Source organism: Mytilus galloprovincialis, chromosome 3, assembly GCF_965363235.1.
Source record: "Mytilus galloprovincialis chromosome 3, xbMytGall1.hap1.1, whole genome shotgun sequence".
NCBI classification, from domain to species: Eukaryota; Metazoa; Mollusca; class Bivalvia; order Mytilida; family Mytilidae; genus Mytilus; species Mytilus galloprovincialis.
This window is the reverse complement of record NC_134840.1, coordinates 43,076,368-43,093,205: the sequence shown is the minus strand read 5'-3', so window position 1 is coordinate 43,093,205 and position 16,838 is coordinate 43,076,368. Positions and strand designations below refer to the sequence as shown.

Genomic DNA, 16,838 nt, shown 5'->3' with positions numbered 1-16,838 from the left:
GCTTACTCAAACGTAAAATTAACGAAAACGTCCTGCTCACTAACATTTTTGATATGCTGATGTATAATACGCGATATATCAGAAAACTGGACCTTATGATATATTAATTGGAAACATAACTTCACACTATATAGAATCAATTTCATAACAGCGTGGACAACCGCAATACATAGGTTGGTAAACATACTGAATCATTTACATAAATTATAGGTATATTGATCCAATATCCACCCGTTTATAGTATGGATCACATTTCCGACCTTACATCGATTGCGTGCTACGTGTACAATGTTTCGAGTTCTTTCGGAATTATAATTTATAACAATTTTTTGATGTATAATTATCAAAATTATTGAAATGTTCTTCTAGAGAGGGTGCAATGTAGATATATCTTGTCAAGCAAAACGTGGCGTGTAATATTTGTGGTAAAATTAGCGAATAATTATAGTTTCAAGCTAATACCGCATATATTCACCCCTGTCAATCTACAATCGCCATAATTAACAAGAAATCTGTGAGCTTCTATTCATAGACTCAACAATAGCTCACCTAATCAATAAAACAAAAATTTATAGTTTTGCTAGCAATTTTTAATTGTCTTTTCATAATTTTTTTTTATAATTACTTTTTGTTGTTTTCGGAGGTCGTGCCAAAAATTTTATATACATTTTTTTTAACGCAAACGACTTAAATCAGAATGAGATCATTACGAAGATATGTCTATTTTCATGGGATCATATGTAATACGGAAGTACGGGTTGGGGCCTTCACCGTTTATGCATGCTTCGGCAAATTTTACAGGTTGCAAGTGAGAAACATATATTGAAAGAGATATCAAATAATGATACAAATTAATAAACTAACCTTTCGCTTGAACCAGTATTTCTATCTTTCATTATAAAGAATCTAACCTGGACTGTTTTCTTGGCCGTGCAATGATAAAATAACCAACCCAACCGTGGGTAGGGCACTTTTACCTACTTCGTGGGAAAGTGAGGTTGGGATGTTTTTGAACTTCGAGTATCAAAGAAATTGTTAATAAAATCCGCAACTACACATCACATGGCAATTGTTTTACTTTAACTGCTAAAAGCCTATGATATGTGTCATCAAACGCAGTACCAAGTTTTACACCTTTCTTTGAAGTATATAATATTTATAGAACTTATAAATAACCCGTAGGTCAGTTAACAAGTTATCACGTTTATTCTGTTAAACTTACTGTTTTGTATACTTCTTTGAATGTTAAAACAGATGCAATGCGACGACATTAATTTTCGTCGTCTGTTCACATACTTTATTGAGCTGAGGACAATCCATGCTTTGCAAATTTTAGGGGGGGGCACGCCCGCCACGCCCCCGCATAAATCCGCCCCTGAAACCTTTATATGCAAAGCAGGTACTTTTTCTCTTGAATTATGTCCGAGTTTCAGCATGTATTTTTAATGCAAAGTTTACCTGAGAATATTTGGGCATTTGGTTAGCATCTTTTATTGGAATAGTGCGTAATGCATGTATCCATTGAGAAACTACTGTTACCTCTAATTTGACTCAAACTTTTGGAATATTTTGTTTTCAATGCTCACCAAATTTATATTTTATTCGGTCTTCCAATAACTTTTATTCTAGAACCACTGATGAGTCTAATGTTTACAAAACGCACGTTTATAAGCCGGTTATATTTGATGAGTTGTTACCTTTAATTGCCATTTAATTTACAGTATATTACCATATCAACGATGAATCATGTCAGCATTATAGTTGTTTCAAATATAAAAGTTTTGGTCAATTTATTTAACATCTGGCGTACAAAATTATAAGCCTGGTATCTTAAGAGTTTATATCGAATGATACCACTATAGGGGTACTACCATATAAGTTTCATTGTCTTGCTTACTTCGAACTATGACGATGGTAAATGAGATTAGGTTGATTTTGTATTATGGCGACAGTAGTAAACCGATTTTAAAAGTTCCTTTGTCGATTAGCAAGAGACAAAAAAAGGTAACCAACAAACGCCCAGGGAATCAAAGGAACCATAGTGGAGTGCGTTGACAGAATAAATATGAAATGTATCCTTGATTCGAGCCTTGATTAGTATATATAATTTGATATGAAATCATTTTTATCAACTGATAGACATGTAATTTAATTTATCTCATAAAATTTACATCATTATTTTTTTTGTGTAAATGCAACGTGATTAATTCATCTATATAGAAATAAAATCATTCGGGAATTTGACTTAATTATGTAATCAGCGTAAATGCAGATTATCTAATTATAATTAATGATATCATAATAGATACATTACTACATAAATATTTGTGTATTTGTGTCTGTCATATAGTTGACACATATTTTGACGTATAAGTTACATTCATATTGAAGTGATATTATCGTCCATTCCGACAAATAAGACAACAGAAGACAAGGTATTTATTGTGTCACTGTGTGTTACAAACCTAGATCAAACATTAGCTTTATTTTTGGGGGTAATTAAAGATTAAGTGTAGGAAGGATAACATAAATTTGCCGACCTGACATGTATATGTTGCAGTGATTTTATAAAATTTGGGGGAGTTTGTTTTTTCGCTGAAAGATTCTGTAAAATAACAAGCAGCTTCAGATAGTTTGTAAAATCACTAAAACTGTACACAATTACCCTGGACCCACAGTAAGAACATACCTATTTTACATCTTCCCAACCACAACTACATTTTACATGCTTTAATTAACCTTGTTCAGCACAAATGACTGAAAGTTGTATCTGCTTGACTGAACAAATCAACCGACCACAATGGTGTATTATTTTCATTACCTAGATTGTGTATTGTCCTACATACATGCCATTAAACAAACAAAAAATGGTATTACTTTTTATCTAGAAAACTATATCACTGCCCGTTTGCGTCTTGTTATCACTCTTACATATACAATTCTTGTCATAATGTTTTAAACTTATATCTGAAGTTCATATCACCAAGGTCTCGGACGAATTCGAAAATAGGTACTGATGAATTACTTATTGAAGAGTTATGCCCCTTGGAATCCTTTAATTATTATATTGAATATTTCATCGTTAGCGATTTCATGTCTACAGTTCTTGATAGATTTTTATCATACTTATATCATAGCTAGGTTCGTTGTATCAGCAATGTCTTCGACAAACATGAAAATCAGTGCCGATCAATTATTTTTAAAAGAGTAATGTCCTTTAGAAATATTAATTATATGGGCATTTAGAAATATGAATTATGTGGGCATTAGCATTGTAAGCGCTCGCTAGTGTACACATTTTGCCATATTTTTATTAAATTCAAATCAAAGGTTAATATCAGCAATGTCACGCACAATTTCGAAAATAATTGCCGATCAAGTATGATCAATGAGTTATGCCTTTTGAAATATTGAATATGTAAGAAATTGCTCTCAAGTCTTCAACTCACTCAGATAAATTTAAAAACAGGAAAGAAATGTTTTGTTTAGTTATTGACCACGGACAGATAAACTACGTGCTATGCAGTTTTATTTTTATTTTAGCGTCATTGATGAGTCTTTTATAGACGAAACGTGCGTCTGGCGCAAATACAAAATTATAATCCTGGTATCTATGATGAGTTTATTGACAACTGAACTCTGTTCTTTTTACTGATATTGAAATTGAAAATGAAATTTTGGCATTACTTGGTGATCTTGTTAGCTTCCATGCTATTGTTTGAAATAGCTTTTTAAAATACAGTATCTAAGAGATGACTTTAGTGAAATTAATAGGTCACAGAAACAGATTTTCGTCTCTATCTTTATGAAACGGATATTTTAAAAATGAATAGCAGGTTGTATTTAAGTTAATGTCCAAACTAAATAATTTCTTTGTTTTCCATCCTGGAAAAATAATGCCTCCAACTGAAACCATTATGACAACTATGCTGCTTTTACGTGTGATATCTATAGATACTTTATGAAAGATAGAGATAAGACTAATATTGAGGTAATCTCTGGCTTATCTAACTGATTTATAAGTACCATATGCTGAACACATGTTTGTATGTCCACTGTTATACAGGAATAACTAAAACTATCAAAGTAAGTCTTGATTACTTAAATCAGTTAAACACGAGAAAATTGATGCACATAAAATAATTGATATTTTTTTTTTGCTTTTTAAATGAAATCAAAATCTCCAAATTTTTTTAAATCCTCCTGAGAATAAAAAGGTTAGATATAAAAGGCGAATAGGTGGATGTTTATACAGTTGACTTACAATATGAGGTTCAATATTCACAAGATAAATTTTCTATCGTAGATCTCATTGTAAAAATATTATGTATATATTAGTGTTAGACAAAATTGTTGCCGTTCAACTTTAACTTTTATTCATCTATATTATCTGTTATATTCAATGACAGATTATAAGTGGATTTGACATATCGTTCCTGCATGTCTGTTGGCTGTCAATCTAGCAGTCTGTCTGTCGTTAATTATTTTAAACACAAAAACTGCAAATGTATGATCGGATCTCTATTAAATGTATGTTTTATTCCAAATCAAGTTTGTGTGTGTTTGAAGGTTTTTGTTAAAGAAACTGACATTACTCAATCTTTGACAAGGAATTACTGATCTGTTCTCTATAGCATAAATCATACTTTAAAATGTCATCGTTGATACCTTATCTTTTTATATGAATTGAAAATTGTATTTTCAATATTATAATATTTGTTTTCAAAGCTTTTCTCTGTTAATTTATTTCAACAGATAGATAGTTTATTCTCATAAAACCATGAATGCATAAATTTAAAAATGACATTTTAATCAACATGAGAACACATCCCATTCAGCAACTGATATATTGATTAGGATTAAAGCTTAAGTAATTTCAAGTGTACTTTGTGTATATAAATAAAGTTTGATTATGTTTCTAATTGCACATATTGCATTTTATCAAAGTAAATGGACAAGACTCAAGTACATTATACTTAATATATAATGCAAAAAGTATAATGATCCAAAGTAAAAGGCGGAACTTAATTACAAGATAAGTGCCAAAGAAAAATTGTACAATTTATGGCGATGGGTGTTTAGGGTTTTGTACCATACGACGAGACATCTGTTTTATCTAATACTATTTTTAAACATGTATGTCTTCGTCAAACAATGTTAAAGGAAAGAGTTGTATATCCATACGGCATCATTAATGAATCCAGCTGAGAGTTATAAATATAAAAGGCCTTTTATTTAAACAGATGACACAGCCAAATAGGAAACGAATATCGACAAACAACATTTCCGTATAAGTCAACGTAAAGATTAAATTTTCCCCAAAACAAGGTTTGTTTATTAAAACAAATATATGACTATTTTGTTAATTGGTCTAAGAATTCGAAAATTTTAGATAAGATATAAATAAGGGAATATGGTACGTATGCCAATGATCGTCTAAGAACAAATATCAAGGATTTAAATTATTTATTCAGCTTCATTTTATCTGAATTTAGTTTATTGTATTCTAGTTATGGTTCAATGGCACAGAATGCGGAAAATTGCGGAAAATAAAATAGTTTGGTCGTTAAAATGTTTCCTAGAATTTTTTCATCAGTTTATCTATGATATCGAAATTTTATCATGATTAAACCGATATTAAAGTGATAGAAACATCCGTGTGAATTTTTTCCAATACATGCGGAAACTTACTTAATTGTTCTATTGACATTGATTGCGAAAAAGAAGGCAAAAAGTTTGAGGAAGCGGTATAAAAATTATGCGGAAGAGGATTGTTTATTTATTGAAACGTGTAATGCACCTCGATATCCAGGTCATGTTGACATGTTATATTACAATAAATCTAAATACGTCAATGTTAGAAAAAGTTGCGGAACATCGCGATGGAGTTAAAATAGTGTTTAGTTTTTTTGGACATACAAATACTGTATATGTGTATTCATAATTATGTGTGTATTCAAAGTTCGAACTTTCCAATTTAGGATTGGATATTGAGTATCAGCTTCGAATTGAAAATTAGAGGCAATTGTTATCATTAATTGTTGATGGAGTAAATAATTGAGAAGTGAGCAGAATGGTAAAATGACATCTGGTCTATTTCACAAGGAATATGTAATGTAACCAAGAAAAGTGATTTAGCTACTGTATTAAATCATACTACATAACTTGAGCTTTCTGTGTAGGAACGACAGATTTCTCGGTCATCCGGTATTGCATGTTCAATGATGTAAGTGGCTTTTAAGCATTCGAACAATTTTTCGTCAATTGGTAATTGGTAACTCAAAGATAAGAACAATAATTAAAGTTATTTTGTTTCCTTCACATACATTTGAAACTGTTTGATTAATTTTAATTTTTGGTGTTTTAACGCCACTTTTAAGCACCGCATTTAGGCTATTTCGTGGCGGCCCGTTTTAATTGATGGAGGAAGCCGGAGTGCCCGAATGATACTTTTTGAGATTTTATTAAACTTAATAGTATATCATACGTTTACATAAGCGATGTCTCGAACATGTTCGAAAATTAGTGCCGATCAAAATTTTTTTAAAGAGTTATGTCCCTTGGCGCTCTCATATGTTCAATTCTTGTCAAATTTTTAATGAAACTTATATCATAGGTTTATATCAGCAATGTCTTTGACAAGTTCGAAAATCAGTGCCGATCAATAATTTTTAAAAGAGTTATGTCCTTTGGAAACATAATTCTCTGTGTTACAAAGTAAGCTTAAACATATAAGACCTTGAAGTTTTTCATGTAAACTCTTTCTTTATTAGCCTTGTAATTTTATATTAAGGGTACAGTAGTTTATCGATATTCAAGACGAATATAATCTTAGTAACAAAGAAAACAATGAAATAATCGCATGCACACCATAAGGAGTGAGACCTAGAGTGTCGACAATGTTATCGTTTCATTTGCCACGGTAATTTTTGTTTGTGTCAAAAGTTGTCTTCAAAAGCAGAAAATAATTCTGACCAAGTATTCATTTGTCACATTTACATTTATTTGTCAATAAATGAAGAATATATTGTGTTCCAATTACGGATCCTGATGGACAACACACCACTAATACATATTTTACATATGCTTTAAATAACATTTATGTAATGGAATTATAAGCTGTTTATACATTCTTATTGTAACCAGCTGACAAAGCAGTCAGCAATAGTGTTTGTTTTTGTCCTTTATTGTATACTGATATACTGAATTAATGGATAGCACATTGCAATACTTTTAACTTCTACTTTTATTTGATAAACCATCGTAGATGAACATTTTTCAACAACGAAAAAACTGAAAATGAACTTTGAAACATTATTTTCAAACTCATAATAATATTTTGTGAGTGTGAAAAAAGTTTGAAATGTCCCTAATGCAAGACAAATGAATGCCGCTAATTTGACATTAGCAAATAGAACGTTAATTTATACCTGCAATTTGACATTTCCGTTTGAATTTGTATAAATCATTTATGGCTTATTACATTCTTTATCTTTTTATTATACGTCTGTAAAAAGCTTGAAATGGTATTGACAATGGTTTTGCTGCGTTAAAAAACATTGAAATGATTCAAAAAACCATGTGTCTAGTCGCGCGACTGTTAAGCTGTACAAGTTTGATGCTTTGTTCAGTGTCAATTTGGAATGTTTCAACAAAACAAATATTTATTTAGCTACCAATATTTACACATTGGAATAAATTTATTGCCTCCGCATTGTTTCAAGAAACCTATACATTATGGGTTTAAGATATATATGTACATATATATCCATTTTATCTTCAAATATTTAAGTTTTTATAAATAATGCTCTCTCGATAAATCGTGATTTCTCTATATTTTTGCAGCCTTTACAATTTTCTATTCTATTACGAAATAAACTAAATGAACATTCAAAAGAATTTAAAAAAAATATATATATTTTGTTGCTATATTTTTATTTGTTTTGGAGATAGAGTTTACCGTTAATTGATAGGTATTTTGATAGGGTGAAATAGTGCCCTGTTTAGCGTAGATTATTTGTTTGTTTTAATGTATATATATAAATGTCAAAATATTTGTATTCTCCACAGTACACGAGTCCTTCAGTCATCTTGGTTTCTTTTGAATATAAAGTCACACAAGAAAAGCGGAAATTCCTTATTTTAATAAGTTCGTTTCTATGTATGTTGCATAGGCGTTTGTTTTTGTTGCACTTGAGTGTTTCTGTTGTTTCGTTGTTTTCCTCTTATAATTGACCCTTACGATTTTGGCCTCAAATTTCAGGTTCATCTGACGAAAGATTTTGGACACTTTTTAAACACTATTTCAGTTGATTCAATTAGTTTATGTAAAAGACTTTAACTGATTGAATCATTAAAAACGCTCCGATTCAAGATTAAATATGAAAAATCTATCAAATATGCCAAAAAATGTCACTTTTCAGATGGTTTTTGTCAAAATTGAAAGTGGCCGCGCCGCATCCGTGTTCATCCTTACCTTTATATATGTTATGTATTATCATCAAATACAACTTACATTTCAATATTAAGAATGAACACAAATGCGGCAACTTCCATTTAAGGGCATACGATACAGTTACAGGGGAGGTAATGACGTTGCTAAAGTAAAATGTTATTTTCGCGACGTCAAACTGTGACATATCGGGAAAAGATGCATTTTTCGACTGATTTTTATCATTTAAACTGATTTAATTTGAAAACGAGTTCATGGACCCCTATTTTTCAAAACAGCAATTTGTTTCATTTTGCAGGGAGATTATGTGACCCAAATTTTATAAAACTGTAAATAGAGGTTTTTTTTAAATTTTGATTAACATGCAGCAAAAAATGATGTATTTTCCTCAATTCATGAACATTTGATAAATATGAGTTATTTCTGAATTAAAAATGCATAATTTTTTAGGATAGTTATAAAATACAGAAATTACCGATTATTTAACAAAAAACAATTTGTGTTTATCTTTTATAACAAAAAAGTTATGTCTTTCTTTCGAAAAAGAAATTACGACCACAAATCTGAATTTTAAGCAAATATACAAAATTTCGACCTCATTTTACTCAAAAAGTAGCATATGAAGGTATATTTTTTATTACATATTTGAATTAATCAGGTCAAAAATAGCCTACTAAGTATATGCAAATTTTCACGAATTTGTAAATACAGGATCAAATCTGTATCGTATGCCCTTAAGACAGAAACCGTCTACAATTTAACTTAAAAGCTTAAATTGTTACGATTTCAGTAATTTAGCATGACTTAATGATGCTAATACTCGATATATGTGCATTGTATTGTCAAAAGAAGCACATATTTATGTAGCAGAAGCATTCTACTTTCCAATAAATAACTTAAAGTTTACAATTTAACAATTTTGTAAAACTGCTATATTTTGGGGCCAAAAATGGGTCTTACTGGGCCTACTCCTTTACCCTAGAACCTAACATATTGTTATCTTTGATACATGTCACTCCTTATTCATTTGGATATCAATGTGTTATAATTACTTTAAGGATTTCCAAATACACCAGAACCCCCTCTCAAAACTTACACTCCCGTCCGGTCATTAAATCCATGTTTCGGGAGAGTTTGCTGAGTTGTGTGAGCTGATATAAAATTCTACAACGTTAGGTTTGAATGCCACGTAAAATTTGATTCATAAGTATAATTATGTGTGTCATAGTTATTACAGGAAACTTGCTTGCTTTGATTTTCTTAATTTTTTTCTTTGTTACCATTTTTATTATAATGAAGATGTGTTGTATGGATATTTACTGGGCATGTACATGTAGTATTACAATTTGCATAACTTAATATTTGGTAAACGTGGTATTATTATTGTATATATATACCAGAAGGGACAAGTTCATACAACATCACATGAATGAATGAGGCATATATTAAAAGAAATTAACATTTGATTTACCTTTATCAGAAACACTCAAAGCCAAGGTATAAATATAAAGATACGTTACGAGCTATTTGACAAAGGGGAACCTAATATAATAACAACATTCTTTTATCGAAGCTTTATCTGATGAAGTTTGGGCCTGAGTTTCTTTTTTTTTCATTTTTCGATAAATTCAATAGATGTCAGACTCAATTTTTTTTCAATTGATGATTTCATGTTGCAGCTTATCTTTAGATAAAATGCATTATACATATTCCATATTTCGTGTTGTTTCTGGAATGAAAACTTTTATCTTTGCAAGCCTGGACCATTATTCCATACAAACTGAACTAACGTATATTGAATATAAAAAAAAATAAATAAACCGTCTTTTTATATTTTAATGGAATATAAAAAGAAAACTTTCAAACGGTAGAGAAGTTTGTCTGTTTCATATTTTGTTCATAAAGTATCTAAAATACAGATATGAAAATTCCTCTTAATAAACTTCGTAGAGCTTTTCTATATAACCCTACAAAAGGACTGCTCAAACTTAAACGTTTGAAAACCGTATTTGTATATTTACGTATACAGTTTAGGATTTATATGACAAAATATGACCTTTAATAAATGGCCAAATTAATCTACAGTCAACTTTGCATGAGTGATTTGGAATCTTAGTTCCATAATTTACAAATTAATTAAAACAAAAGTGATACAAGTTAGATGATATTGAGAATTGTCCGGCTATAAACTTGAGACAAAAGAGTTGAATGGTATTTGTCCATTTTTTTATCAACTAACATAGTGTTACAAGTGATTCACCAAATACTGGTATTTAGATCATATAGAGACAATTGTGTAATTATATACATTTTATATGGTAAATTAATTTTAATTGGGTTTTAACGAGGTAATGAATTCAACACAGAAAACACAGGGCTGATAGTAGAATCCCATATAATCACTGTACTGTTTATAAATAGTATAAAGGTTGCTATCTGTGTCAATTGTAGGAAAACATTATACGGAGTTCTAAGATAAACGCATTGATCTTTTGTGCGTACTCTAATGTTCTAACTCTTTGAATGTTTTGTAGGAAATGGGCACAATTGTCCTGCTTATGTGCGTAATGATATTTATACCAGAAGTTGCATACGGTAGTTCAAACTGGCAATACGGTGCTATATTAGACGCCGGAAGTAGTAGTACAAAATTGAAAATCTACCGATGGCCTCCTAGAACTTCTTTAGATTCTGTCTTAGACATCAAACAAGTGGGTGAAAGTGAAAAACATTCTCCTGGAATTTCAGACTATGTGGATAAATTGGGAAATATTAGCAATTACATTGGAGGGATGATTGAAAGAGTCAAGGAAATTATACCAAAAAATGTCCACAGTACTACATCTTTATACCTATTAGCAACAGCAGGTAATATTAAATAATAGTAGCTACAATGTATTTTTTTCGAAAAACTAAGGATTTTTTTTATCCCAGGCATAGATTACCTTAGACGTATTTGGCACAACTTTTTAGAATTTTGGATCCTCAATGCTCTTCAACTTTTTACTTGTTTGGCTTAATAAATATTTTGATATGAGCGTCACTGATGAGTCTTATGTAGACGGAACGCGCGTCTAGCGTACTAAATTATAATCCTGGAACCTTTGATAACTATATGTGATTTATAACTTTTTTGGACCATCGATTTTTGTGTATCTTTCTGATTATACATTTCATGTGTTCCAATATATAGCACCAATAGATTACATTGTCATTGTCAAAGTTATAGATTTGTTCAAAGATCAGTCGTTTATATACAGTCTGTGTAACATGTTTAAATTCTTTTTCTCAGGTTTACGCGTCCTTCCAGAAGACGATGCAAGAAGTTTAATGAATGCGATTCGAAATGTGCTTCAAAACAAAACATTAAATCCATTTGTTTTTAATCCTTCGAATGTAAGAATTTTATCTGGAGAAGAAGAAGGTGTGTTTGCCTGGATAACCATCAACTACCTCAAAGATTATTTTGGTTCTGATAGGTTAGTTCAAATAGTTTTTTTTTTTTTTATGAATCGAGCGTTACTAGTGAACCTTTTATAAATTATAAGCACCTCTGATGTACAAAATCACTAGACTGGTATCACTGATGGATTATTTTCTATACTCTATATTAGACCTGATCTTGAATAAGTATGAAATTAATTTTTAGAAGTAACTTCACCTGATGGAAAGGAGTAAAGAATTTGTCTTTTCTACAAGGGGAATTATTTCTACTTTTTTTTCTTTCTGTCAAAAGAGCAAACATAAACCTCCGCTAGATTTTTTTAAGACAATGATGGTTCATGAACGTATATTTTTAGAAGAAAATGTTATAAAAGTAACGAAAAGGACAGTGAAAAAAGGGAAAAGGGATGGCAATCCTGTCAACAGGATGTCGTTTGATTATGTTTGTCGTTGTGTTGCTGCCATATATATATATATATATATAGACGTATTCATGAAATCTATTTTTATTCATAAATGCATGCACGTCCTTAATTTTCAAATAATGCCGTCGAACTATTGAGCGATCCTGTCATTCAACTATCATTTCACACGAATTACATAATGTGTATATTTCTTTTCATTCTATTACTCTTTGAATGGTCTACATCGTTTGTGGGACATGCTGATAGATAATTCTGAAATTGGCAAAGATACATCATTTAAATAGCATTCCATTCCGTTATCATTGTTTTGATAACACAAATCAGATAAGATCTTTTAATGATCATTCGCTCTCATTTCACATTCTAGTTGTACACTTTCATCGACAAGCGTGGCAAAGATACCTGCTGTATCAGATTAATCTATACAGTTTACACGATGGATGCCAAATTTTTAGTGACCAATTAATAATACTTTTATTCTAAAGTACGTTGAGATATTCTAATATATAGTTACGGTTTAATAGGTCGAAGTAATTTACTGCATTACGGATGCGCATCAGATCTGGTGCAAGAAAATTGGTACCGTTAATTTTATTATTAATTATTAAGGTGTACATAATTTGTTGTAAAACTTGTCGACTTGACTAAAAATACAAAACCTAAATATTAGGTAAGAACGTTTTTTTTTATACCTTTTCATCTTGCAATAACTTGATATTAATAAATGTATGCAAATTACCTAAAAAATAGAATGTTTAACACAACGCAGACAACAACTAAACAAATCAAAATAACACATATATGTATGTAGCACTTACAGAATAAATCTGCATTCATCATCTTTGTATATGAAATAATAAAATCAGTTTGAGTAAAATGTTCGAATAGTAAGACATCTCAAGCACAATACACTGTCGTATTTTTCTCTCGGCAACTCCAGTAAATTCTTTAGGACATTGCATGTTTTATTAACGTCTTTAAAACCGTTAAATCAATAGCATACACAATTATGTTTCTTTTTAATTTAAGACCTCAATCACAGGCAGTTGGTGTTTTAGAAATGGGTGGTGGATCAACGCAAATTGTATTCCTGCCTGATGGTCCCCTGTTAGCCAACATGTTTCAGGTCCGTATAGCAGGGAAAAGATACAGTCTCTATGCACATAGTTATTTGTTTTACGGACAGGATTACATGATCTTCAGAATAGGCAGATACATTATACAGCAAAATCCTCAATCGTCATCTCATCAAAATCCGTGTATGTTAACAGGTAATATCTAACTGCTAAACTATTTGTCGTCTTAATTAAGTCTTTGTTATTTGAACACCATCACAGTAAAATCTATGTATGTTAACAGGTTATATATCACACAGCTTGATCCTTTGTCGTTACGTCAATATATATCATCGTTGTTAACATGTTATATATCATACAGCTTGATCCATTGTCGTCACGCCGTTAAATATTATGGTTGTTAACAGGTTAAATATCATACAGCTTGATCCATTGTCGTCACGCCGTTAAATATTATGGTTGTTAACAGGTTAAATATCATACAGCTTGATCCATTGTCGTCACGCCGTTAAATATTATGGTTGTTAACAGGTTAAATATCGTACAGCTTGATCCTTTGTCGTCTCGTCAATAGATATCATGGCTGTTAACAGGTTTATAAATTAACTATTTACAAAATTTAGAATTTTTGAAATATATACTAAGGCTTTTCTACCTCAGGCATAGATTACTTTAGCTTAATTTGGCAAAACTTTTAGGAATTTTGGTCCTCAATGCTCTTCAACTTCGTACTTTATTTGGCCTTTTTAACTTTTTTGGATTCGAGCGTCACTGATTAGTCTGTTGTAGACGAAATGCGCGTCTGTCGTATATACAAAATTTAGTCCTGGTATATATGATGAGTTTATTTACAACCACTGGGTCGATGCCACTGCTGGAGGAGATTTATTTCCCCGAGAGTATCACTAGCCAAGTAGTCTGCACTTTCTGTGCTGACATCAATTAACATTGATATGGTTATATTTATAAATTAACTGTTTACAAAATTTAGAATTTTTGTAATACTAAGGCTTTTTTACCTCAGGCATAGATTACCTTAGCTTGATTTGGCAAAACTTTTAGGAATTTTGGTCCTCAAGGCTCTTCAACTTCGTACTTTATTTGGCCTTTTTAACTTTTCGGATTCGAGTGTCACTGATGAGTCTTTTGTAGACGAAACGCGCGTCTGGCGTATATACAAAATTTAGTCCGGGTATCTATGATGAGTTTATTTACATATCATACAGCCTAATTCTTTGTCGTCAACTCAATAAATCTCATGGTTTATAACAGGTTATATAGTCGGCACGTCAATAAGTCACATAGTTGACTTGTTCACAGGTTATATATCATACAGCTCGATCATTTGCCGTGGCCTCAATAAATCTCCTGGTTATAAACAGGTAATATATCTTACAGGTTAATTATTTCACGATATCTCAATAAAAGTCATGTGCCTCAGTCGTCATGTGATTTTATTTTATTTAGCTGTTCGAGTTTATATTTTCTATTCAACCTTAAGTTTCAAATATTAGGTTTTTTCATATGGTGTTGTTTTCATTATCTAGCAGCAATTCGTCGATACAGCTTCTGGTAGATAAGTATTACGTAATGGGTTAATCATCTCTGTAATCAGTGCCCAGTGCTTCAACCATTTCACTTTGATCAATATGTCGCTTGATTGAATGCATTATCTCATTCAATGCGCGTAAACATTTTGGAGTTGGTTTATGCAAATGATACCAGTGACCTTCATATATATTAAACGGGATTGTTTGGTCAGCAAATCTCTTGTGTGCATCTTGCCGTCTTAAGTTTAGGCAAAATTGAAAATGAAAAGAAGTCAGAGCAATCTACCTTGTTAACAGGTAATTTCATTAAGCTAAATCCCAAGTCGTTATTATCACATCAAAATAAATGTATGTCAACAAGAAATATCATACGGCTAACACATAGTTATACAGTCATCGCATCAACATTAATTTATGTTAACAGTTAATACAAAAACAATCCATGTATGTTAACGGGTAACTAACTTGAATTAAACCGATATTATACAGAAAAACTTTGGTAATTTTCATATTAAAAAAATAATACTTTTATTTGCAAGCTCGAGTTTGCAAGTCAAACAATTTTGTATTAGTAACATGCAAGGCATTTTTTAACTTGATTTATGGGTTCTTGAATCAATATCATTTTCAGGTTTAAAATACAAATGTTATACATATAGTTCATAAAATACAGAATGTTTATTAGTGTACATAGAAAATACAAAAATCGTACTCCTCAGTGTTTGCCACTGATAAATCGATGTGTGATGACATTTTTTTTTTTAATGTCGTCATTTTACCATAATCCAAAGTTCATTTACATCAATATCGACAATTTAGAAAGAATTATTCAAATTCATCAAAATGCACAGTGCATACGAACAAAATAAGGGAGCAGGCTTCATCCCAATTAACTAGCAAGTTTAAGAGTTTCAACATTATAATTTTTAGTTATAATATTCGAACATCGTAAAAAAAATTAGTCTTTTGTTCAATTTAAAGAGATGACACTGTTATTCAAATATGGTCATCTGGCTGTCAAACGCATGCTATGCGGGTGTATAAATACACAAAAATGTAGGTTCTTTGAATTTTTTCCCTTGTGTGGGGAAGTGGCATGCCGTCTTCAGTTATAGGCAGCGTATTTTGAAGTCTAGTTATCCTCTAAAAAAAGTTCTTGTGGCGATCAAAAATATCCAGCTCTCCATCTACGTCTACCAACTTAACAGATACTACATAATTATAACATTTCTTGTTAACGGACTCCCGTCCTGAATATGCACGAAATGTCTGCTACTGGGCGTGATTAAAAAATTTGTTGATTACATGATAAACTTTTCACAACTTATTTTTTGTTTTTTTTTCTGTTGAAAAAGATAAATCAGTGTTACATATTTCAAGTCACTTACGTCTGTCACATCTGAAGTTTCAGTTATGTAACGAAATATCTTTCTTTCGGATGACGCCCTTCAAATGCAAAACACCTTCATAATTCAATGATTTTTTTCCGTATGTCAGCCTCTAAATGCAAAACATCTTCATATTTCAATGATTTGTTTTCGTTTGACCTCTAAATGCAAAACATCTTCATAATTCATTGATTGATTTTTTTTCGTATTAATTGCAAAACTTAAATATATCATGAGAGAACTTGATCATCGAACTGGATGAGTTGATGTTACATATCAATATCTCTAGAACTACTGTTCGTTCTTACTTTCACAGTCTTGGAGTTTTATTGTTAGTTTTTAACATTATTAGAATAAAAAATATATCAAATATAGTTCAAGATTGTATTCCTTTGGACAACCACGGGTTTACACTTGATAATGTTCATTTTATTATTTCATCAATCTGTATATAATTCAATCAATATAAAAGAGATAACTTCAAAAAGATTTAAAAAAATAAA

The 16,838-nt window shown here is 30.8% G+C and overlaps 1 protein-coding gene across 7 annotated transcripts in view; it reads left to right on the top strand.

Annotated features, from left to right (window-relative positions):
• Positions 1 to 16,838, top strand: part of LOC143068005 (ectonucleoside triphosphate diphosphohydrolase 1-like) — a 42,301-nt gene that overhangs the window by 21,882 nt on the left and 3,581 nt on the right. For 3 of the 7 annotated variants that reach the window (XM_076241736.1, XM_076241737.1, XM_076241731.1), the window contains 3 exons: positions 10,987 to 11,320; positions 11,745 to 11,931; positions 13,351 to 13,592. In XM_076241736.1, coding sequence (XP_076097851.1) covers positions 10,990 to 11,320; positions 11,745 to 11,931; positions 13,351 to 13,592 — 760 coding nt within the window. In that variant the 5' untranslated portion in view covers positions 10,987 to 10,989. The other 4 variants (XM_076241738.1, XM_076241734.1, XM_076241733.1 and 1 more) reach the window with 4 other exon arrangements.